The sequence below is a fragment of the Asterias amurensis genome, chromosome 15, assembly GCF_032118995.1.
Source record: "Asterias amurensis chromosome 15, ASM3211899v1".
Classification (NCBI taxonomy): domain Eukaryota; kingdom Metazoa; phylum Echinodermata; class Asteroidea; order Forcipulatida; family Asteriidae; genus Asterias; species Asterias amurensis.
In genome coordinates, this window is record NC_092662.1 from 2,694,163 (window position 1) to 2,720,437 (window position 26,275).

The 26,275-nt window shown below is 39.4% G+C and overlaps 2 protein-coding genes across 4 annotated transcripts in view; one reads left to right on the forward strand and one right to left on the reverse strand.

Moving 5' to 3' along the window:
- Positions 1-38: 38 nt before the first annotated feature.
- LOC139948285 (crystallin J1A-like) lies at positions 39-7,419 on the reverse strand. The gene is made up of 7 exons (XM_071946387.1): positions 7,233-7,419; positions 6,097-6,276; positions 5,033-5,224; positions 4,308-4,464; positions 3,612-3,811; positions 2,532-2,671; positions 39-1,892 (listed from the first exon to the last, which is right to left on the reverse strand). Exons 1-5 carry the CDS (start codon positions 7,297-7,299, stop codon positions 3,613-3,615), a joined length of 795 nt encoding a protein of 264 aa, XP_071802488.1. The 5' UTR covers positions 7,300-7,419; the 3' UTR covers positions 39-1,892; positions 2,532-2,671; position 3,612.
- A 303-nt stretch (positions 7,420-7,722) lies between these two features.
- LOC139948433 (uncharacterized) overlaps positions 7,723-26,275 on the forward strand; it is a 38,291-nt gene continuing 19,738 nt past the window's right edge. The window contains exon 1 of one of the 3 annotated variants that reach the window (XM_071946581.1): positions 7,723-7,831. Coding sequence is in view for 1 of the 3 variants with exons in the window: in XM_071946580.1 (XP_071802681.1) it covers positions 14,306-14,334 (29 nt within the window). In the remaining 2 variants the exon portion in view is untranslated. Of the gene's footprint in view, positions 7,832-13,623; positions 14,335-20,996; positions 21,134-26,275 lie in introns of those variants that run through there. The other 2 variants (XM_071946580.1, XM_071946583.1) reach the window with 2 other exon arrangements.

Consider the following 26,275-nt stretch of genomic DNA (forward strand, 5'->3'; position numbering starts at 1 on the left):
GAAGAGTGGGTAGCCTAGTGGGAGGGGAAGGGTGGGTGTTTGTAGGATATGGGGTGGGGGTCAAGAGCTATCTCTTGAAGGTAGTCGAGTCTTCGTTTTTTTCAAAATGATTGGGTCGCCTTGGTGGGGAGGGTGTACGTTTGTAGGTATGGAGCGGGGTCTCAAGAGCTACTTAACTAAGGCTGACAAGTCATTCATCAGCATTTGAAGAGTGGATAGCCTAGTGAGAGCGTTAGGGTGTACGTTTGTAGGTATGGAGCGGGGTCTCAAGAGCTACTTAACTAAGGCTGTTCGAGTCATTGGTGGGTAGCCTAGTGTGAGGGTTAGGGTGTACGTTTGTAGGTATGGAGCGGGGTCTCAAGAGCTACTTAACCAAGGCTGACAAGTCATTCATCAGCATTTGAAGAGTGGATAGCCTAGTGAGAGGGTTAGGGTGTACGTTTGTAGGTATGGAGCGGGGTCTCAAGAGCTACTTAACTGAGGCTGTTCGAGTCATTGGTGGGTAGCCTAGTGTGAGGGTTAGGGTGTACGTTTGTAGGTATGGAGCGGGGTCTCAAGAGCTACTTAACCAAGGCTGACAAGTCATTCATCAGCATTTGAAGAGTGGATAGCCTAGTGAGAGGGTTAGGGTGAACGTTTCTAGGGTATGGAGCAGGGTCTAACAGCTACATCAGCAAGGCAGTAACAAAGTGCCTCAAGGTGGATGTGCACAGACAAACACCACAACCAGCACTCTCAGGCTTCAAGGTAATCATGTGATTGTCTAAAATGTGAAAATATTGCCCAATTTGGGGGCGGCACAGAGATAAGGTTTGAGGAAGATGTCACAGTTACTAAATCAGATGATTCTAATTCAGTTTTGATACTTGTACTTTAGTTTTGTTGTCGCTCGATATTCACTGCATAGAGACAACAAGTTCTAATCGATAAATAATCACTTTATTGATACCATACAAAAATTGTTAAACATATTAACAGCTGCCTCTGGTAACAAAGAAACAATTTTGTAATCTTTCTCGATAAATATATGACATATTACTCAGAAATGTAAAATTCTCCTCACCTAAGTTGTTGTTTTGAATAAAATGTGATTGAAATGCATCACTGGTGGTGCAATTCATATTATGCACACAAATATGACAAACCTTTTTCTGTTTTTCTTGGGCTAGTTGGGCATATAACTAGTTGTTTATAAATGCAAAATTGTTTACCGGTACTTTAATACATCGTTTGTCAAATAAGTTTCTACTTGAAATGTTTAAAGAGACATCAAAATATTGCTGGTCGTCCTGACCACCACTCTATGACGACCGGCTCAGAAGAAAAATTAAGCCACTTCGATCAGCACACAATTTAAGTGCAAAATACTGAATACTGCTGCCATCGTGCACATACGAGAAAGTTTGTGGAGAAAGACTTGCGATGTTACTTTGATAACGATTGTAAGGTGAGCATATTGTCTGGTAAGCTAATACCATGTAGTTGCAAGTGTTCCACAAATAACTTGTGTGTTTGTTCACATCACGTGCATACAAATTTTGCGGTCGACACTCAATTGAGTATAGCTAACCCTGTTACTGTTTTATTGCTACTGATAAATATATCTCAGTATTCAATTCAAATTCTTCCATGACATTATTGATATGGCATTGCCATCAAAAATTAAACATGTACAAAGACATTTTAGTCCAACTTCATCATAAATTCAACAAAATGTCATGGAAATATTTAAGTTCCAAATACTAAAGATATGAAAATATTATAATACAATTCCTGAGATGATTAAGTTATTCTGGAAGTTTAATTGCAACCAACTTTTGTGAAAGTTCTAAGACCTTGGAGTAGGAGAAGGTCTTGGATTTCCAGGTCTCTGGGATACCCTGTGAGCCGTTCTGTTAAAAAAAAATAAAAAAATTGGAGAACAAGAAAATGTTTGGTTAGTGAGAACTTAATCATGAAAAATTGTTTGTTTTGTTGTTGTAAAATAACAGAAATTTAAACCATACTGGACCTAACACTTGATGAATACTTGCATTGTTTGTACTATTTGCATCATTTTTTAATTTCATGTTACAGTTTGATGCCGAATGATATACAAGATTGGTAAGGAAAAAACCATCACTGTTGAAAATTAGTTCCAAAAGCATACTGATTATAAAGTTCATACATTATTTCTGGGAAATATTTTCCTCTAAATTGAAGTCATATTCAAGAAAATATGCAACAGCTGATTTTGGTTGTTAAACCAAAAGTAAGGACAATTTGTAACCTGCTGAAAAATGTGCATGGGTTTTCACCATTTTCTCCCAAATAACACGAGGGATTAAGCCAACATTTTAACATGTTAGTTATTTTATAATTACGGTTGACCACACAAAACATGTCATGAACACTGTATTCAATTATTTTGGTTGATCACATAAAGCGTTAACAGTCTACAACTATGTAGCTCTACGAATCTTGTATAATACTTTTAAAATAACTTGATGTTTCTGTCAGTTTAGGCAGTCAGGAAAGTTTTGAAAACTTACTCTTGCTCCGAGACAAGAGCCGATGAACCCCGAGCGACTCGCATTGCATCCTCCGGCCATGATGGTCGTCCGGACACCAGCTGCCAAGTCAGTGTGGTTTATCAGCGAATGAAGGGCCGACTGAAAGGCCCCGGGTAGGTCTGCGAAGACAAAAAAAGAAATTGCTGAAGATCAAACGACAAAAGTGCTCGACAATGATCGAGGAAAGCAGACATCATTTATAGAATTTATAGAAAGACAAATTGACTGGAGTGGGACTGTGACCTCCAGATTAAATTGCCGGCACTCTACCAAAGACTCACGAAATGCATCTTACTTGAAACAGTAACTGGGAAAAATAGGCGAGGCAGGCCATGGAAGAAATCAGAAACTTGCATCATTGCTAACAGCACCTTCTACCTGTGATGAGGGCAAGAGTGGATAGTAAAAATTTGTGGAGCAAACGTCCTGTGGGATATGGTGCAAGAAGGATTGACTGACTGACTCCAACAACTTAGCTAACTAGACCTATGATGGTCGTCTACCTATTTTGTCAATCTTTGTGTTTTTTTGAGTGCCAGTCGGAAGCTATTCAACCATCATCACTAACTCCCACATCTTGCAGGAAATACTGTATGTTACAGCGCCAGGAGCATCACTGAGTGACGGACATGTGTGCTATATAAGAAGCCACAATTATCACCGTCATCATCATTGTCATTGTATTTATCCATCATGAGTAGCAAACCAACCAGCCAAAGCGAGCTAATGCAGATTGCCACAACTGCCAACCCGAGAGGTCTACTCCCAACTGGCACACTCGGGTGGTTGACCTCTTCCTAGACTGGAACAGGGTCCTCCTGGCACATCGACACTCGCCTCGAGGGCGACATGGGCAGGCATGTCCTCAAGAGGGAGTGGCGTCACACCTAAGTTCACAGCCCTGAGAAGCGGCATAAGGGAGAATCAACTCAAAAGAATGCGCCTCGATATTCAAAAAAAGACTACCAGACCAACGCCTTTTAATGGTTGAAAGGAAAGTGCGCATTACAAATGCTGTATTATTATTACTACAAGTATCAGCTGAAAATGTAAATGTACCTCAGCTGTTCAAAAAGAACTTCTTGGCCGCATAACGGTGCTCGCTAGTCTTCTTCTCCAGTACATTCTTCAATTGACCAATCACAGCTCTGTCAAGGTCGTTAGGGTTGGCCCTCTTCGGGTCGGACAGCTGTTGCATTACGGCTTCAATGGCAGCGACACCATCCATTCCAGGATGCAACACAAACTGCTCCAGAATTCTGTAATGGAGACAGAGTGGTTAATGGGCGGTTAAATGTTCATGGATGACATTTTCTTCCGCCTTGATCATCCACTTTGAAGGCCTCTTCCTGATCAAGACTGAAGTGCAAACCTCCTGAACTGTTATTTACTTTAACCCTCCTACTGTCTGACCATTTAATATCATTCACCACTGTGGTTTTAAATGAGATGAACTATGCCAGCCTGCAATATGATATAATGTGGTGAATGCATGTACACAGTACACAGTCAACCCTCCTACTGTCTGACCATTCAATATCAGTCACTGTGGTTTTGAATACTGGATGAAATATACGCCAGCCTGCAATATGATATCGTATCTGAATGCATACGAACAGTACACACAGTTAGTTCTGTGCACAGTTGCTCCACCCTACAAAACCCATAGTTGAACGGTTTTGAATGGTTTCTCAACTCAATGAAGATTGCTACCAAGACTTATTAGGGTTACACAGACTTGTCTTTACTTCCTACCTGGCAGCAGCCATCCCTACGGCGACTGCCTCCTCAAGTTCGTAAAGCACAGTTAAAGCCTCTTCAACCTTTTCCAGCATTTCTGCTCTACCTGCGTACATTGCAACCATGGCAACAACTGGAACGACAGCGCCCATGTCGGCCACATCTCTACTCCCTATGAAGTAAAATACCAAGTTAATATTAGAAAGTCATTCAAAATCGTTTTCCTTTTTAAAATACGCTCAAATGATGTGATGTTTTGCAGCGACTGGTACCGCTGTCATTTCTTGCTTAGCCAAGTCATTTGCTAAGCAGAACTTAGGCCTACTGCTTAACAGTTTTATGAAATTGGGCCCAGGTCTTTCCGAGTGTGAGTTTGAGTCCTGGTTGTGCCACTTGTGTCCTTAAGCAAGATCAGTCACCATAATTACTTTGTCCCTCAGATGGGCCAATTAGCCATAGGTCCTGTGTACTTTTAGAACACTTATCGCCAAAGAGTAAAGCCAGGTTCATACTCGGGAAATGGAGCCCGTACCGATTGTTGCGCCACCAAAGTTAGCTTCGCATTCGCCGGCAGTATGAACTGGTTTTCAGGGTTAGCCCCGGTGTTTCTGGTTGACAGCAAGCACTCGTCTACAGGTTTCCTCAGGCTTGCAAGCTATTAGTGGTTGAAGTACTGATGATTCATCTTTGGTTTCGCTACCAGAAATATATAATAATAATATATGACCTTTGACCCTCACCTGTGAACTGCATACCCTGAGCGTACTTGGCCAAGAAGTCCTTTATGACCTTTGGGTTCCAGGGACCATCGATTGGGTATCCCTTCTGCTTGCCACTCTTCATAACATACTTGCTATTCAGCTTGTTGTCGTAGCGTGAACCTGGCCCAAATGTGGCTTTTAATCTCTGTGCAAAATCTGCCTTGTTAAAACCTGTTAAAGGAACACGTTGTCTTGGATCGGTCGAGTTGGTCTTTCGAAAGCGTTTGTAACCGTTTGTTATAAAATGCATATGGCTGGAAAGATGTTGTAAAAGTAGAATACAATGATGCACACAAACATGCCTCGAAATTGCGTGGTTTTCCTTTTACCTCGTCGACTAACACGTCGCCCATTTATGGGGGTCAAAATTTTGACTCCCATAAATGGCCGACCGTGTTAGTTCGCACAGTAGAAGAAAAACCACGCAATTTCGAGGCAAACTTGTGTGGATCATTGTATTCTACTTTTAAAACATCTTTCCAACCATATGCATTATATAAACAACGGTGACAAACGCTTTTGTTTTGACCAACTCGTCCGATCCAAGGCAACGTGTTCCTTTAAGAACAATGAAGATTTAATGTTGCAAATTAGTTATTTTGAGACACCTGGCTGCAGTAAATTTAACAGCTACTAGATTAAACAACTGGGATGAATCTTTAAAAAGAATTTTCAAGGACAATTTTGTTTCTCCTGGTTTCACCAGGGATCATTTTATCTTAGAGAAATACATGTAGGCAATTTTTATCATTCTGCATGTTCTGAATTGATGTTAACCATCGTTTGCACAACAAGGTATGTCGGACAGTGAAAGTGATCACAATTTGCTCTCGTTTATTTTGGCAGTCTATGTTCCAAATTAAATCCTACCCACAAATTTACATTTTTTCGACGATATAACATTCACATGACATAAAATGGAAAAGGAACATTCTCTAGTTTTGATTTGGGAGAATTATTATTACTTTTTTTAAAGTCTTTGAGAAAGATTATGCTAAAGTTGAATTGTCAGCCCACAAACTATTTGCTTGCAACTAAATAACCTTCACAAGCAACCAGCGACTCCAGCAGTGTTTGGGTTTGGTCAGCGTAACTGGTGCCCCGTCCAGTCTCAATACAATAGAATGGATTATGAGACGGTTCCCAGAATTCAACTGAGTCTCTGCGACTGCCGACGATGCCATCCAGCTTGCCTAGGTTGTAAATCCAATGTAGTGGCTGGGCTGTTTAAAAAACAAAAACAAAACATGATTTTCAATGGCAGTAGAATAAATAAAGCAAGACAAGTTCTCAAAGAACAAAATCTACACACTGCTCTAGAATTGCAAGGGTCGTGGGTTGGAATCCCACCCAAGTAACATGCCTGTGATATTTTTTTACAGGACTCGGGGAAAGTACCGAGTATACAGTGCTAACACCCATCGGTGTATGGGTACAAACCAATTAGTATTCTTTATCCCCGATGCAAACTTAACATCTTATTAAAATCTACACAACAAAAATGTATTGCCAGCAACCTTCACCGCATAATAACAAGAAATTATATATATTTACAGGTGTTCATTTATCCTAGACCCAATTTCACAAAGCTGTTAATCAGAAAGTACTGCTAAGCAAATTTCTATGCTAAGCAAAGATGGGTTGGGCGCCGCACCAGTAACAACAATGTAACTTTAATGACTTTTGGTCTGCTAAGCATTACTTTTCTGTGCTTAGCGAGTTTTTAGTGCCCCTCCCCCTTCCTGGCCCCAAAGCTCCTTGATCCCAATCTCACTTATTATTATGCAAACACATTGCTAGTGTCCTCAATCACCAATCAAGCTACGTGGGAAAAAACAATCAATCAATTATCAAAAACAACAAGTGATTTTCCCTTGATTGTCTTGTTGACTAGTCAAAGTGGTGGTTAAAATATCAAAAGGGACTAGGACTAGGAGTTTATATTGTTTACTATTTGTAGACACCTTGCCAAGCAGCCCTGGTAGGACGTCAGAGTCCAACCTGGGCTGCTCGCCAAGGTACTGTTCAAACATGTCTTGTTAAGGTTAAATGTAGACCATAAATTGCACAGTCACACTACACAACAACACATCAATGATAATATGGAATGCTCCGTTGCGTAACAATGCATTACAAGAGTAAATGACGGAACGATGGAAATATTTGTAACGAACAATACCTGCAGCATCACTGACCACACACCCTACAATGGCTGCCACTGCCCTCTCTTTCTGATCAACCGACATTTTGGGTTTCACTGTCGAATATTAGGCATGATTTTCGCGATGTTTTGATCACCAGAACACCCGCCACATACACACACAGCCAGCCGACACTCGAGGACAACGTGTGTGTGTATGTTTTTATGTAACAATTAATAAACTTGTTTCAAGTCCTTTGGAGAGTTCTGCACTATACAGGCCCTCAGCGGGCATTATCTTGGGTTCCCCTCTACCGATTTTGAAAAGAATTTTTACCCAACCCAAAACCCTATCCACATACACTGCTCGTGGTTTATGATGGGTTCTAACCGGGGTCCACAGAGGAGCTGTCTGGCTGGGTGCGCCAACTGTGTTTAAAAAAAACACAAAATGGACTGTTACTTAGTCTATCGTATCACCTCGAGCAGGCTCTTGACGTTGGAGGCGCACTCCATCTGTCACCGAAAAACAACATCCTCGGATTGTGAAAAATGTGACTTGACTCGAGTTCTACTTCTTCAACATTTCAAGTGGAAGGCTGCATCCAAGAATTTTCCCTCTTTTTCGCTGAATGAAGGTTAGTGCCTCTATTTGTTTTACACATAGTCAGAGGGTTGTTAGCATTAGTTTTGCAGTGGTCAAAGACTCAAACTGTGACACAGACCAGCAAAACCAATTCGTCCGTGGTGTGGTGGGCCATGGTGGACGAGCAAGATTTGCTTGCCGTGTCCAATCAATGTTCACTGCATGCAGATGTCAACTTGGCCGGACAAGTTACACGGTGCACTTAAAAAAAGCATAAACAGAAGTTGTACAATATGGACACCCGACTGATATGTTTTAGGTCTCGGCGTTCCTAAAAACTTTCAAAAAAATTAAATAAATTGTGAATGTTCACTGCATCACTGCCACTGGTGGGCCGGGTGAAAGTAAACAAGCAAATGCCGCAGTTAATTAATTAATCTCAACAAATCAATAAATCACCCCAGCCCCTCCTTCAGCTAACAATAACATGGCTAAATTTGTCATACCCTAACTTTGTACAAAGTATGGCATCTGTCTACTGTCATGCAATGAATAAGCTATTATGATGTCCACCATTTTATTCTAACAAATTAGATTCCCCGATGCAAAACCAATGTACAATGTTGAAACTGCAGACCCAAGGAGCTTGAACTGGAGAGGCCTTCTTCAAATCCAAAGCTAAGAATCTTAGATGTAAAACCAATACAAGCTTAAAGGAACACGTTGCCTTGATCGGACGAGTTGGTCTTTGAAAAGCGTTTGTGACTGTTTTTTATAAAATGCATACGGGTAGAAAGATGTTGTAAAAGTATAATGCAATGATCCACACAAACATGCCTCGAAGTTGCACATTTTTCCTTTTACCTCGTCGACTAACACGGTCGGCCATTTATGGGAGTCAAATTTTTGACTCCCATAAATGGCTGACCGTGTTAGTTCGCGCAGTAAAAGGAAACCCACGCAATTTCGTGGCAAACATGTGTGGATAGTTTTATTCTACTTTTAAAACATCTTTCCAACCATATGCATTTTACAAAAAATGGTTACAAACGCTCAGTTATAGACCAACTCGTCCGATCCAAGGCAACGTGTTCCTTTAAAACTTGTTCACTTGCCTTATAGCCCCCATCACTTGCGTGACCACAACACCCTTGGTCATGACCACATGATGTGCTTTAAATCACTAAAGAGCCCAACAACCTTGAAGAGACGATGAGAAAATATTACTTTGGGGGAGTAAATTTTGCCTCGGGGACCGATTAGCCGTGCCCCATGATGGTGTTCAGCCGAGCGTAGCATCATCGCGCTTGACGCGTTCCATGTGGCCTTGATATTGAATGGCATTTAGTTCAAAGCGAAATCAAATTATAATCCCGTAAACGCTCTGTTTTAGAGGCTTGCTGTTGGCATCCTTGTGCAAAGGTTATCAACATTGTAGGTAGAGAAGGGGGAGTGTATGCAGGAGTGGACTAGGACTGTTAATGTAAAAGAAGAATGCTGTTGTACATTTTGGTCGAATTTTTGAGATTTTATTTTTTGTGTGGGTTAATAATTTACATCCAGGTTTTTTTCCCCATACACAATCTATACCGTATCGGACACACAGGATACTATACCCTTAACTTGCTGGGCGATGCAAAAATTGGGGCCTATTTTGATACATGTGCAAATTTGAGGTCGATATCCACGAATTGCAGCCCGATTAACACACAACCTATTTATTTACTTATTTATTTATTTTATTTAAATGTAGAATGTTATTTAAAATGTGTTTTTTAATTTTTTTTTATTCACTTGTTTTGTTCAATTTTTATAACATTTTTTGTTTGGGGGGGAGGTGGACATCTTATTCAAACAATCATAACTTGATAAAACACTTATCAAATTATTTAAAATTTACACAGTAAGTTTCCCTCTTTGTGGTTTATAAAAAGTTGTATCCCCTTTTACATGTAATACCTTTGCTGCTAACTCCCACATTGTATCTTAAACTTTGGTGTGATCCCTGGCTATACAACAGTTACAGTTTGAATGGTTTCTGACTGGCACTCCCCCCAAAAAAGGATAAAATTGTCAAATTAGGGAGAATGCCAAAATTAGGGCTGGATAGCTCAGGCGGTAGATCTGTGGCACATTATTTTTGAGGTCGCAGGTTCAAGTCCCACTTTGGTCGAATTATCTTTGTTTAGTCCACAAAAAAAAGAATCTTTAAAGTTTACTCCAAGTCAGTTTCCCGTGTGGTTTATTATGATACTTGATAAACTATTTATGTAAAATGCCCCAAATTGCACAGTACACCCCATGTATGTAGGGCTTTTAAAGCTATTATTAGTGAAAAACACATTCCAGTGACCTTGTTTCAACTCAGCGTGCCGAAGGCCCTCTATTATCGATTGGATGATTTTGTTAAGGGGCACCAAGGCAAGGTCACGAGTACATTTACAATGTAGATTCTCAACCTTAATTCTTGGCCGGGGAAAATGTTGAAAATGCTCAGTTGAATCCCAATAATGTACGATAATGGATAACGCCATTCAGATCAAGGTCAACAAACAGGGTCCAATTTTTATTAAGCTGCTTTTTACAAACAACAGAAAATAGTGCTTTAAACATTTCTGCTTAGCTGCTTAGCAAAAGAAGCAGGGAACCAGTCACAAACTGTGCAGTATAGCATGAAAGCTGGTAACCCTTTTCAAGTAAGACTTGGCTAATCATGGTTGTATGCCTGCATGTCAAATAATCAAGTTTGGTGAAATTGTGTTGCTAATGCTTGCAATATTCCTGGCTGGAATTGTTCCATGTCTTTCATAACCCATTCGACCTAATACCGCCATTAAAACTAATCTGTAACCATTTGCCTGGCACTATTTTATGGCACATCATAATCTCATATGAATTATTAATGACAAAACTGTGACTGACTCTTTTCTAGTGAGCAATTTAAAAGTGAGCAAATAACCCATTAGATTGGATTGGAAAACTAAGACCAGAATACATGCTAGCTGCTCTAAAAGATCACTTAAAGGCAGGGTACAATTTTGGTAATTGTCAAAGACTCAGTATCCTCACTTGGTGTATGTACGTATGTATTCCAACAACAAACCTGAGAATTTGGGCTCAATTGGTCGTCAAAGTTGCAAGAAAATAGCAAAAGAAAAAAACACCAATAATACAATAGTGTGGTTTATTCCTGACTTTTTCAGAGCATAATTTGAAACACAATGTCATTGAATTCCAAAAACAAATTGGTCCTTACTCTAGTACATTCCAAGGAGGAATATTTCTTGGTTCAAATAGTCAAATTCAAGTCCGTTTTGATTGGAAATTATTGACAGTAAGGATTAGGAATGGACCAGAACGTCCTCCTATAAAAATGTACAGACCTAATTTCTCAGAATGATGTCATCGGATGTTTTGAATGTTGACAAATTTTGCCTCTGAGGAAGATTAATTTTACACCAATTGAGAGGATAAAAACTTCATCAATGAGTAGGCCTTACTGGAAAATTCCAATCACATAATTGGCTGAACTTGCCCCAGTAATGTGTTGTGAAAAGAATCACGGGACAAGGATGTTGTAATCAATTTCCGAGAAGCAGAGCTCAAGTTTCAATGGAAAAAGGAATTGGAGTAAATCAATTTCTTAGAAAAAAAAAACCTAAATTTTTAATGGGATATTAGAATATTCACAATTTGAAACTGAGAGAATACTAAAAAACAGTTGCATGGTTACCGATTACAAAATAAACGAACATAATCAATCAGACAAATTGGTTACCGACTATAGAATGATAAACTCCACGTAGCTGTCCGAAGCAATTAGTCGACTAACTGTATCGAGGCTTCCGATTTGAAACATTGAAAGCCACTTTAGAAAATGATTGCTTTCCCTCGTCGTGGCTGTGCGGAAGAGAAAGAGATTGGGGGACTGCGAGAGGGGAGGTTCACAGGGTAAACAACGGGGAGCACGTTCGGGGAGGGGGGGGGGGAGGAAGCAGACTGTCAAAGGCGTCAGCTTTGTATGGCTCTGTCTGGGGGTGCTTTTATGAGATGAGTAATGACTTTTATGTTATCATAGATCTCTGTATTTTAGTGAAAGTGCCACCCTTGTTGGTCATATTCCATGTGGGCAGTTGGCAGTGATGAATACTGATAAAAGCTTACCAAAATGTCACCAGACTTAGCAAGATGAGGCCAATTTCATGAAGCCTGTCTGTAAGCACAGCTATTCGCTGAGCACAGAGAAATTGTGCTTAGCAGAAACAGTTTACCAGCCAACATTCTATGAAGTTGATACTGTTGTCATCAGTGCTACACTCGTATTTTGACAATTCTTTGCTAATCAGCATTTTCTGTTTTAAAAAGAGCTTTATGAAATTATGCCCCTATTCCTGCTGGCTAGTTTGATAAACGCTTAGAGCAAACTCCCTTGCTCGCACTGATCTATTGTTGCTATTAGAGGAGAGACTTTTACTTGCAGAAGTGGCATCCAATGAATATTTCATATTGTAGCCGATGTTTCCGTCTTGTGCCTTCGGCAATCTATAATTGTACCGCCTGGTTCTTGATAATTTACCTGGACTTCGTCTCGGTAAAATTATCAAGAACCAGGCCTCGGCGGGTTTAAACCACTACATGTAGTTACCCTCTTCACCACACATTGATTCCCTTACATTCAAAAACCATTCAACTTAAATATTGAATGTCCAGGTTTCTGGGTGTCTTTTGGACACCCTGTTTTATCAGTCATTTCATGAAAAAAAATCAGCCACACTTCTGCCACTGGCACACTTACCTAATGTACACACCTTTGTGAATGAGCAGAGTGGTTTCTAAACACAAAATAAATAACCGTACTAGCACTTTCTTTTCCTGCTATGAACATCATCATGTCAAATACTCACATCTTAAACATCAACACCTCTTTTTATCAACACCTCCTCCTGGGTTAAGTTCCTCATCCAGCAACAGCTTCCGAGCTTACTGACACCTAGGGCAAGTCGTTCACATCTCATTTTGACCCAATCAAACGTAATGATCTTTGACGCCGTTTTTAAACCCAGGGTTGCACTGTGCAACCATTCCTAGGGCCCTATTTGTATTGATTCCTTTGTGTGCCGGGGCCTTAGTACCTGGATTAGTTTGTGCTACGCGGCGGTTTTCTATAATGTTAACGAGATTGCCTCCTTCTTCTTTCCGCGAGACTTGTTGCCGTCCCTTCTTTATTGTATCGTCACGTCGGCCCAGTCGCTCTTTCAATCATCAAGGCCTTATGGTGCATTGACCTTAATGAATATTCATAACCCTGCATTTAAGAATAAGAGAGCTGGGCAGTCATTGGTTCATGGCCGAGCTGAATTTATCTTTCCCACCGGTGATTACAACTACAAGAACCTCCCCCCCTAAACATTTCTCCATGCACAGCGGCAGATCTTCAGAGATGCAATCTTAGAAACACACGGATACAAGAAGACGACATCTGGTTCTTTGATGACGGTCCCATCAGGGGAAACATGCAATCTTTCCAGTAATCCTCCGCTCATAGTTAACATTATAAGCGTCCACTCCTTGAACAATCATCAACCATCAAAGGCATTTTTTCCAGCAACGACAGATTGGTTTTTGGTGTTTGTTGTTTTTAAAAACACGACACGAGCTACCTTGCTTGAAGAGGCTGATCTGATCAACCAGCAACAGTTTTTTTTATTTATTAGAACTTTAAATAATTAGAGACCGGAGATTAGGTCTACACCACTTTATAGGCTCGTTAATTTCAACTTCACGGACACTCGTTGCGATGTTTGTCACTTCATTCTGAGGGAGCTGGATCTAGTGGCTGTGTTTTTCCTTTCTGTGTCTGTATTCTTGCTCGTAACACCTTGATACAAGACGCCTTTTACCCAGTGACGATAATTGGTACTGATAGAAACGGACTTGTCTTGATCGCTCTGATGAATTGAGTTCCTCATTTGATGACTACACCTCTCTGTTGCTGTGGAAATAATCCCGAAACAATACGGTTATAAAACTCTCTCCGGAGAGTGGTGGCCCAACTGATGATTTCAAGCTTAATCCACATGGTACATGGTATGTAAATTTGGCGAATCGACTCGGAAAGCAGGAGTTAAACAGTTGATTGTACTGTCTAGAGAAAAGAGAGATAAAGTACGAGCAAAAACGGCAATTAATTCCTCGGAGAGTCGGGACAACTCTACTGATGGTTTCAAGATTTATCAACACTAGTTGCAGAATCTACTGAGAAAACGGAAAGAAACGGTGAGAGAGAATTTATTAGTCTGCATATTGACTGTAGTGGAGCTCCACGCTATTGATTTAAGAGAATTCTTTGATGTGTGCCGTCCTGTCCCTGGCTTGAAGTGTTGTGACACTGAACGGATCCTTGCTCTTATTCCTTTGATCGGGAAACCTCTACTAGGGCAAATAAATACACCTCGTAAACACAAGAGCCAGTAACTTTTATAAAAAGCGGTTTCACAGGACGGGTCTCGGTGGTTACTAGAGAAAAATGGATCGCTACAGACGAACAAACATGAGGTAAGTTACGTCGCAGAAAGCTAGGTGTGAAGTTCTTAATTAAAATCGGTTGATGAAGCTGTCAAGAAAATGGCGTCATAAACCATGACCTAATTATTTTAATATTAGCGTAGATCGCGTCATGTGTTTGTATCAATCAATTTGAAATACATCATGTAATGCATGGGCCTGCTCTAGTGCGGCGTTTGTATGATACAAGTTGCTGGCTGGTTTTTTACATACAAGCGCCTGCCAGTCTTTTTTGTTGTTGATATTTTTCATCCATAGGGTATTTTTATAAGCGCTGAATATCCAAATACAAATAGTGGAAAGAAAATAGAGTGAGTGTTTTGAAAGCTGTATTGTTTGCTCTAAATGTAGTCTCTCAACCTCTCATCTCCTATAGTGTGACTTGCGACCCCTCCCTCAAACACCAGTTATAAACAGAATCTTTTGGGCATACAGTATACATTGACTCCTCAACCCCAACCCTTTTAAATTTAAAGAGAGGCTGTTATCCAGAGGGATGAATTCGTGTCTTTTGGACACCCTGATGCAATGCGGGTATCCGTTTTTATCGGAGCATAATACATGTATATTATATCCAGATCCAGCCATCGATTTCACAAAACTCTTCCTAACTTAAGACTAATCGTAGGACTTGGGACGAGTCCCAACCCTGCACTGTAGCATGCAGACCTTAAGATTAATCCTAAGTTTAGGACGAGTTACTCGTCCTAACTCAAGATAAGATAAGACGAGTCCCAACTCTTTGTGAAATCGACGGCTGATCCCTGTTTTAAATTTGTACACCTTGCTTATTTGGACAGCCAGTCTTTAAATTTCTAGCAAATCTGGACACCCTTTTGCCAAATCCTACACACTTACAACTCTGCAGAGAGGCAATATCTTGGTGTACTTTTTGCATTTGCAACTTGTGAGTTTTGCTGCATTATGAGATCAGATGTTGAACAAACTATTAGCAGAGATGTCCATAAGCCTTTTTGAGGTATAGTGGACGTGATAGGAGTGTACTGTTTAGTTTGGGTGTATACTCACAAATTTACCCAAACCTTTTAGTGTTTTAGCATTGTATCCGCATATCTAAAAAAGGCTTATTGAGTAGCCCTTATTGAGCCAGTCTTATGGTGTGTCTTCTCCTGGCCTATCGGTTTAGTGTATCAGACCCAGGTTCTGGTGGCTAAGTCATCAGGATGGGTTCGAATCCTGGTCATGACACTTACGTTCTTGACCAAGAGAACTGTTTCTCTTCACCCAGGGACAACATGTTACCTGTGATGGCAGAGATGGTTTTTGTGATTGATTTAGCTTGTTGCATACTTTATATTTGACAGCACATTCTTTATACTCCCAAGGGAGCCGAGATGGTTTTAAGGAATGAAACAAATTGCCCAGTGACCAGAAGTAATAGTGTTTGAGCGCCATTAGCGTTACTGAGTGACTGATTTGTGCGCTTTTTACGTAGCCTGAATGTCTGTCGTCACACAAAGTGTTTTTATTCCTGTGGGAGTTGGGGGAGAAGGGCAGGGCGCACAAATCCCGATTTAAAACTCGTAGCTCAGAAATTATACTACCACTTCTTAAGGTTTAATGGTCTGATAGATTACGTCTTGAAGCTTCCCAGTCATGGACGCAAAAGCCTCTTTAATGCGATTTTCTTTTAAAGCTCTGAAGACCCTTAAGACCGGTAATCCCCCTCCCCTCTCGTTCCCCCTTACCATCTCATCAGGGGAACACTCCTCGCAACAAGGTGGAGGGGTTTAACCCGAGTGAATGTTAGCGAGGTGTTTGGATTGAGGAGTTTGAAGGCGTCGGGGACAGGCCAAGATTGTAAAGATCTTAGGGTGACCGGGGGTTTCTTATTAGTGGATTAGTTTAAGATCAAGGAGAGATTTTGACGTTGCAACCTGTCGCTGGTGGTTGATGGGAAGTAGCCAGATGCTGTGAGAGACAGAATTTAATGTACCAAGTATTTATCTTTAATGAAAAACCCTCCGGGCTGTGGAATATGAAAATGAGGTTTTGTTTTCATTTGACTTCTCTCAATTATTAGACTGCCTGAAACATTTGAGAATAATTTGTACACAGCATGTGCCGTTCCATTTTCTACTAGGAATATTATGATTTCTATGAAATTTAATATGATGGACTGTTTTGTTTTTTCCTTTTTGTTTTCTTCTTCATATAAACGTAGATTATTAAGTGAAGGGATATTGAAAGATATTAAAATGCTATGGATATTAAAATGAGTTTTTCATTTGAATTCTTTCAATAATAAACTAATGAAACATCAATTGAGGATATTTGTACACAGTGTGCGCCATGACATTTCCTGCAAGGATTCATAAGTTCGAGTAAATTAAAAATCATGGAATGTTTTTTGTTTCTTACGCTTTCATGGGATTTTTTTCATTTGGATTTTTTTTCCATAATAAAACATTCTGAAACATCACCAATTGAGAGCAGTTTATACACATTGTGTGCCGTGCAGTTTTCTACTAGGAAAAGAATACCGTGAAAATTTGATAAATCTACTCCGCGGTAGTAGAATAAAGAAAGACAGTTCTCTAAGAACAAACTCTCCACACATGTTGTTACCGCAAACCAAATATATACCATGTATGATGATTTTTATATAAACTGTTACATGTAAGTTAATGGTGAAGGGTTTGCTATTGATATCAAATGAGATTTTCATTTAATTTTTTTAAATATTACGGTCCTAAACATCACCAATTGAGAACATGTACGAAGTGTGTGCCGTGCAATTCCTTGCAAAGAATAGAAAACAATGATTTTTATTAAGTTAAAAATCATGACCTGTTCCGGTACGAACTGTAGATTGTCAAGTGAAGGGTTGGCAATAAATACATCATGCTACACGTGGCACATCACTGCTTCTGCTAAGAATTGTTAATTTGAGCAGAAAAAGTGTGTCAACCATTTTGTTGTCCTGTTTTGTTTTTTTAGCGGATATCAGTTCCCTGCTCTAGGAATAATGTATTAAACAGAGATGGATTTTTTAGGTTGTTGTAGGAGGGGAGGGGTTAAGAGTAATTTGCTGATGAAGGGGGGTGGGTATGGGGTAGTACTTAAAAAATATTAATACTAATATAGTAATAAATAAATAAAATTATAAAAAAAAAAAAAAAAAAAAAGTAAAATAAAATCCCCAAAATGTTTTTAATAATTTACGGGCCTGAGCAGAGTGCACGCTGATGTACATTTTCTCGTTTGTAAAGTTGCAAGAACAGTTGCTCTTTAAAGCTTGAATCAACAGTGTTGTCAATTCTGGAATATTAATCTTTAATTAAATGACTGGAGGGATTTGTGTCTGAGGTCACGTTGAATCTGATGAGAGTGGAGGGGGGTTGGTGGCTGGAATACACTCCCGATGACTTCATTATAATTTAGTATTACTTGCAGTGGTTGTGTTCTTAACCTGACGCAGGGGAGAATATGATGGGGGGCATTGTTTTCATTTTGAGGATTGTCAAAGCCAGGTTGTCTACGGTGTTATAGTTCTGGTTGTTTTTATTGGAGTAGAGAGAGGTCACATCGTTGTCAATAACTGCTAATTGAGATGTTGAATCATTGCTTTGTTTTGTCTTTCGTTTTTTGTAATTTGTGAAGCTTTTTAGTTTTGAATTTAGTGAATGCGGGAAAGTGTATATGATTCATATGAAAAAGCCAGATAAAACAATAATAATCAAGTCAGCCTGATTATCATTTTTATATCAACTTATTAGATACAGCTCTGTTTACTTTGTGGCAAGGGTGTACAATTTTACAAAATGTGTATATCATGATCATGTGAAACAATTTGTGTACTGTCCAGGATCCCTTGTAAAATCTTGTCCAACATTGCTACATCTCGTCCAACAATGCTACATTTTTTTCGGAGGTCTGCTAGCAGACGGGCGTGAAGTCATTGTTCGAAGGGAACCTTAGCCTAAGCTAGTCATAATGCATCTTGAAGATGTCACCTCCGTCGGTCGACGTCGTCTTGAGACACACTAAGGCTCCCAGGTCCTTCATTAGTAGTCAGAGCCGTTCCTAAGGCGATAAAGGTCTTGATCTCATAATTTTGACGTCAGCTTCGACTGCGAGACTTAATTGAGTCTTAATTCCGGGGGATTTGTAAAAAGTGGCTTAAAGCTGTGCACTCACTGACCATCGACTGGCCAACCATCATCTCATTGTGTTAAAGTGATTAGTTTTCTCACCCCAGTCAATTAAAATTGTGGACTTGGCTCGAGGCAAATGAATGCCATCAAAGATAAGATAGTGAGTTGTGTTGAGGAGCAAGTAATTCCCACTAAGGAAGATTTAAATTTTAAAATCTAATATGTCAATGTGTTTATTCAAGGGGCTGTGAGCGCAGGCCTGTATGGTTCGTTTTGTAAGAGCAAGGGCACCAAGGCATGTTTTCCTTGGTAAAGGGATCCTATGAGGAAATTGTAAATTCCTAAGGGCACCAAGGCAATGACCAGGGGGCATGGAGGCAATCGCCTTCGCAGGCCTGTATGCTTCGTTTTTGAAAGGGCAAAAGGCACTAAGGCAAAGGGCACCCTATGAGGAAATTGTAAATTTCTACTGAGAGCATTTCAAGGGCACCAAGGCAATGACCAGGGGCATGGAGGCAATCGCCTACATGAAGTTTGAGGCCCGCAGTGTGGTCAGGATCAGAGCAGGCTGTGGCTGTAAATTTACAGGCGTAGAAATTTACAGTTTTCTCATACATTTATATAAAGTACATTGTAGGTTACCCTTTATCAAGGAGAAAATGCCTTGGTGCCCTTGCCCTTTCAAAAATGGAGCATAAAGGCCTGCATTTGCATGAACTTTTACTGATAATGGTACCTGTTTTTTTCAAGTGTACCCTGAGACTTAAGCCCGGTTCATACTTCCTGTGAATGCGAATGCGGTACGAATGTTGACGTCACAAATTCACAACAAATAATTTGCAGCAGTTCAACTTTGCTCAACTCACTTGCAAATATCACTGCGAAATTAGGGTTGTGACGTCAAATTTACGTTAAATTCGCTTCGCATTCGCAGGAAGTATGAACCTGGCTTAATGCTGAGCAAATTTTATGTGGTGCACTTAAAACAATAAATAATCAGATTAGTTACTTCAAGCATGTTCAAGGTCTGTAAATAACATCATATAAGCTATGGTTTATGGCTAAGCTATGATTGTAATGGTGTATTTGATAGGGTATTGATGTAGGGTTCATTTTTTTGCAGTGCTTCAAACATGGCTTGGTGTTCTATGGAGTCAAAGCCTTTCTCAAAATCCATAAACCCGACTCAAATTGTATTCCTTTGTTGTCTTGATTAATCTGGTTGTATAGCTTGCATAGTGTTTTTATTTTGTGTTTATTTTATTTTTATTCAAAATACTTTAATACATGTATACAAAACTATGCATGCTATTTTTAAAATAAACTACTTTTAGAACGATACAAAAAATGGCAAATGGCAAAAACAGGAAATTTTACGAAGTGGATGTACATGTAGCAATACAAAAGATTGCAAAATATGATCGCTTGTAGATTGGTTGTAAGTTCAATTTTAAAGAAGAAAAAAAATTGCAAAAAATATTTATAAAATATGCAATAAAAAGGAAATTATACAATAACAACTGTAGGTTTGTAAATTATCAGTAATGAACTGCTTTCGATTAAACGTATGACATCTGAGTTATGATGGTAGTGGAAATTGTTTATTTTTAAGGGTAGTCATAAAACATGACTTAAAGGCAGTGGACACTATTGGTAATTGTCAAAGACTAGCCTTCACAGTTGGTGTATCTCAACATATGCATAAAATAACTAACCTGTGAAAATTTGAGCTCAATCGGTTATCAAAGTTGCGAGATAATAATGAAAGAAGAAACACCCTTGTCATACGAAGTTGTGTGCGTTTAGATGGTTGATTTCGAGACCTCAAGTTCTAAACTTGAGGTCTCGAAATCAAATTAGTAGAAAATTACTTCTTTCTCGAAAACTATGGCACTTCAGAGGGAGCCGTTTCTCACAATGTTTTATACCATCAACCTCTCCCCATTACTCGTCACCAAGAAAGGTTTTATGCTAATAATTATTTTGAGTAATTACCAATAGTGTCCACTGCCTTTAAAAACATTGACAGCATGTACTGGTGATGAACCGCTGTTAAAATGGCTGACAAAAAATAATAGTTTGCTATAGTAACCGTAGACATTCATGTACTCTGTTACCCAAGTACTTTTGATGAGAGAGAGAGAGTAAACCTAAACCAAATTGTCATCGGATATTTTCCGATCACAATCCTAATTTCCTTGTCCGTAAGATCTCCGGAAACGAAATCCAACAATAATGAGATCCGACTTTGAAATCGAAAACTTTGGCACGGTGTGAGTTCCATCTGGCGGGAAGCGTGTACTTTATAACACACCGGGTTCCCAACTTGATGCTGACTTGAATAATTAAACAAAGAAATTTGCTTAATTTATTTATCACAGGCAATTAGTAACCCGAGTAAGCTCTTGACCAATTAGAGAGTTAGTATTCTACGCCTTGGTGAATATGTGAATTCCCGTGTGATTTTTCCTCATGACGGAATATCGCCCGTCTGTTTGCTTTAATTTCATCTGGTTCATTTGGCTGGAAGGGGGAGTACGTTTTAATAAAGCCAGGGGGTTTGCTGGTGTGTGTTTGTGTGCATGGTAAAAGCTGAGCAGAGTCTTAACTCTTCATTAATAATAATATTTGCTTGGTTCAACTTGAAGCCAGAAAGCATTTGGTTTTATTCGGTGAGTAGTTTTTCCTTCATGGCTTGTTTTGCTGTTCTGTTGCATGGTAGACTATAGTAACAGTAACATTCAACATTATACAATAATTGCACGCTGTGACGGCGTCATGGCGTTTTCCCTCGAGGGTGTACAAAACCCATGGACCCCAGTCACAGCGTGCAACTATTGTTTTGTTATACCTTGGTAACATTATTATTCCTCTTCTCGAAGTTCTGTTGCCATCCTCAAACATTATTACATAGTTTAAAACAATTTTTCACTGTTCCCTCGAACCCGCGGTTGTTTCGTCCTTAGGACTGAAAATCGACCAACGGTGGGAACGATCAAGGTACAATGTAATGTACACCGGTGAACATCACTCAGCCATGGTACATGCGTATTTGTTGCACGGCACGTGATTGGTTCTCGACCAATCAAACCTCACAGTTTGTTACCGAGGTATAACAAGAATGGGTGTTTTGCATGAGCTTTATGATTTGTGTACACATTGGACATCCAGGGACTCAAAATTGGCACTTGACTTCAGGCCAAACACTACCCAAGTCCAGTGTTTACGGTTTTTTCCCCCAGTAAACTCACAGCAAGTCTTGTATTATGTCAACTGAATAATGTTATGTTTCACCTCACTGTGGAGTATTTTTTTCTTTTTAAACTAGTTTATTTTTTAACTTCAAATATTGACTTTGACTCGGGAAAAAACACTTTCCATTCTGTGGTTGGGTTGGCGTAGTATCTTGCCTCGCCTTTCACCTCTGGGACTGTGGTTCAAATCATGCCCTGGGCACTATGTGGGTTGGGTTTTCAGTCCCTACCTGACTGTGGGTTTTTTGGGGGGTGGAATAATTCTCTGGGTTTTTTTTCTTCCCAACTACCTGGTCTTTTCTCCATTTTGTTTCTGGCTATTACAGTGATTAAGTTCACTTTTCTGATGGTCCTCGGCTTCACAACAGAATGAAATGAAACCAAAGAAAATTTGGAAATGAATGTCCCCTTCTTCTTTTTCTTTTTTTCGGGTAAACGGTTAACCCTGGAACAACTCTCTGCTGTTTTCCTCTCACATACCTAAAATTTAAACTTCCCTCCTCTCTCTATTGGGTTATTATGTATATATAGTGATTAAGTTGGCTTTTGGTCTGAGAGCCCTTCACAACCAAATAAATGAAATGAAAGGAAGTTTTGAAATGGATGTCACCTTATTTTTTTGGTTAAACGGTTAACCCTGGAATATAATTCACTGCAGTTTTCCTCTCACATCTAAAACTGAAACTCCCTTCCTTGTCTTCTCGCCATTGGTTTCTTGGCTAGAGAAAGAGTCCTCAGCCTTATAGAACCAGAAATGAAATGAAATTTGGAAATGGATTTCTCCTTATTGTTTACGGTTAAACGGTTTTAAAACCAGTTCAATGTCCCGAGCCTATAAAAGCACTATAAAACTACAGCTCCTGGTCGCCAGTTAGTCCTCCTACTTTGCACTTCTCTAAATCCAATAGATATTGATAGCCTGCTCCTAATTGTGCCTCTGTCTGTCCTTAAGACAAAATTGCATCCCTCTCTGTCTCTTCATTGTTCTCATTGCGAGCCTCCTTGGAGAAAGAAACTCAAAGCTTGAATCAATGAAGAAGAAAAAAAAAACACTTGAGGGATAGACGGCCAGAGGATGGACCGCTTCTATACTAAGGCAACAAAAAAACATGTTGAGTGTTCTGCCTTTTTGGAAAAAAAGGAAGCTGAGGATTTTTTTTTTTAAAGACAACCGACTGAGTTTTTTTCGTTTTTTTTTTTTTGTTTTTGTTTTTTACCTTACCTTAGACCGTTAAAATGTATCACTTTTTACGTTGAAAGGGGAAAAAGGAAAGAAAAAGAGGAGGTGGCCTCTAAAACGAAGGCAGGCAGGGACGCTTAACATGTTTTTTTTTTTTTTGCCTAACTGATGAATTAAAAAATTGTTTTGGTGATCCTTCTGGTGCCAATTGAAGACACTTAAGAAACACACTGAATCGGGACACTTGATTGGATGTAGATGGCCTACAGTCGACCTGCGATAGAGTAGCCTTGCTGCGTTTTTTTTATTCTACTCGAGTGCGGAGCACTTTGCGCCCGAACACGAAATTCCCCGAAGGCGAGTTTTCGGGGACCTGAAGAACTACACGACCCCCGGATGGGGCTAGCACTAGAAACCCATTTCATTAATAGGCGGGAGTTGTGTACACGTACCTAGGCGTCTGGGGCTGTGTTTGCCCTCTCATCAAAGGTCAATGTTGACTTTAAGTTTTTTTTAATTGCACTGCAGTCTAAGGACATCGATCCATTTAAAGGGAGGGTACACATTTGGTGATCACTCTTAAAAACCTAATGGCAATAAAAGAGCTTTTCACAAAGAGCTAAGATTGATCTAAACTGTGATGTTGCTAGAAATCGCTATGGCAATACTAGCAACTCATCTATTAAAGATGAATCTACTTTATATGATATCGAGCCCAGGGTTATATTGTGTCTTGCTTAAAGGCAGTGGACACTATTGGTAATTACTCAAAACAACTATTAACATAAAACCTTACTTGGTAACGAGTAATGGGGAGAGGCTGATAGTATAAGACATTTCGAGACCTCAAGTTTAGAATTTGAGGTTTCAAAATCAAGCATCTAAAAGGACACATTCTTCGTATGGCAAGGGTGGTTTTTTCTTTCATAGTTATCCCGCAACTCCGTCGACCAATCAAGCTCAAATTTTCACAGGTTTTTTATTTTATGCATATATGTTGAGATACACCAAGTGAGAAGACTGGTCTTTGACAATTACCAATTAGTGTCCAGTGTCTTTAAAACTCAGCCTCCTCCCACCCAATTGTGTTCCATCTTGCTGCGCCAACTTTTTTCCCCCGGAAAATTTGATTGAGCTTTTCACATGCTAAGAGAATTGATCTATGGGGTAACATACTGGATGTTAATTTTTCCTGTGAAAAAAATTGCATAAATGTACGCAGGATTCGTGTTTAAGTGTGAGCTGCTCTCAAGTTAGGCTAATGGCTTTTTTAAAAGATGATTAAGACCAGATTGAAGTGTTGTTAGGATATTTAATCAGCAATTAACCGGAGTTGTTCACAGCAGATTGGCTCGGGTGGAGTGGTACTTGGGTGTTTGTTGTGGGGCTCACAGGAATTGTTTAATGGTGGCTGATTATGTTGTGTCGTGGCGGAACGGTTAAGAGCACTGGACTTGAGCTCTGATGGTGTTTGTGATCAGCGGAGTGTGGGTTCGAGTCCCGATCGTTACACTTGCTTCACCACAATTGCTTATTTTTCTTTTGGATGGGTCATGTCTGGCTTTGGTGGGACTTTCTTTGTCCCTCATGGTTTCTGATTTCTTTCCCATTGTGGTTGTTGTTTTTAAATGGTGTTTTTATTAATTGTAACTTAGCATTCACTGGATGGTCATGTATTGGTTTGTTTACATTGTCAAATAATCAAATAATGATTGGAAAAAATTACAACTTTTGCATTACACAGTAGTTTATTATGCTTCTACAATTTTGAACACTAATAATTTGTTGTTAATTTCAAAACTCTGACAATACAGTATCAAACAAACTTTGTATCATTTTTACCTTAAAACGAACACACCCTCTGTGACACTGTTTACTATCGCTATCGCAGTCTATCTTGTAGAGTCAAGAGATCTGTGTACGTGTGTATACTCAACGCTTGATTTGTAAATTTAGCCTTGGGGCGTCTCTTATTTTCCACAGCGCTTTCTTTAGATGAATAGAGGCACGACTTCCTTAAAGAACCTCTTGTCTCCAAACCATTGCTTCCAATCGTCTCCCAGACCGGAACGCAATTTCCCGTCACTGAAGTATTAAAGGCCTAAAACAAACAAAAACATGTTTAGTGTCTTTCCTTTTTTAAAGAAGAAAGGAGGAGGGTGTTTTCTTCTTCTTTTTTTCTCTCAAAATGGCCTGATATTCTATTTTTCAAAGACAACCGGCTCAGCTTTATAACAAAATATAAAAAAATTCATATTATGAGATCATTAAATTGATCCTTTTTTTTATGAAAAAATATATATATAATTTTTGTTTTTTTCATTAAAAAAAAAGAGGCAGCCTGTAAAAAGGAAGCAAATGGGAACCCTAAACATGTTTTTGTTTTATTTGGCCTAAGGTGCCCTGGATCAGGTGGCCAATGATTGGTAATTCATGTTGACGTTGCGGGGGTCCTTCATTCCAAGCTGTTAGCTAAGAACGTGACATGTTAGCGACATCGGTCTGGTTCTTATTTCAACATACATGTAACTGTCACTCCCATGTACTTGAGTTTGTCAGTTTTAGGAACATGAGTCTCGTTTCAGAGTAGGTTTGAGTTTCACACCGGATCACAGGCCACAGGCCAGTGGTTTTTGTGTTGGGCCTGATGACAAGGGGCCAATTTCATAGAGCTGCTTAAGCAAAATTATTTGCTTAAGCACGAAAATAGATCGCTTGTTTTTCACATATTACTGGCAAAAATTTAATGCCATATCAATTGCTTGTGACTGGTATTTAGCTGTTGTTTACGCATAACAGTTGAGGTGAGTCTTGGCCGATAATCTGATTTTACTAAGCAAGGATTTTTTTGCTTAAGCAAAATTTTGTGCTAGGATTTTGAGTTTTAAGCCAGGATTTGGTAGAAGGGTGTCAAATTTGCTGGAATTTTAAAAACTGGGTGTCCAAATTATTAACTTTCAATACATGGAAGTGGAAGATAAAACAGGGTGTCCAAATTTAGGATAGGGTGTCCATAAGACACCCAGACATCCCTCTGGCCAACAATGACTACTAATGTACGATGGGCCAGTAGACTATTTGACTGGACATGTCAGGCAGTCTTATCTTTTTCAATACGTGTACATGATGTTTTTAAACAAAAACAAATATATCCAAATGTTGGTTTTGAGTCTGGCAAATACATTTTCATAATTCTCTATAGTATTGAAGTATTTAATTCCTGAAAAGTTGGATGAGATAAATCTTCTCTTTTATTGCAATAATCATTCAAAGTGGACTCAGAAAGTGTTTCTCATTTTGACTCTGGTCCTGTAGAAAAATTCCTGGTCACTTGACATTTTGAGCGACTTTTCTCCCAAATTTGAGGCCCTGCACTGGTA

Bases quoted from the DNA above. Each gene is read 5' to 3' on its own strand.
- LOC139948285 (XM_071946387.1), bottom strand. From the start codon at position 7,299: ATGTCGGTTGATCAGAAAGAGAGGGCAGTGGCAGCCATTGTAGGGTGT. The intron at 5,225-6,096 runs GTTATTTAGTTG...TTCCTTTAACAG, and splicing joins GTCGCTGGTTGCTTGTGAAG to GTTTTAACAAGGCAGATTTT. The intron at 3,812-4,307 runs GTAGGAAGTAAA...TCTCCATTACAG, and splicing joins GTAGGGATGGCTGCTGCCAG to AATTCTGGAGCAGTTTGTGT.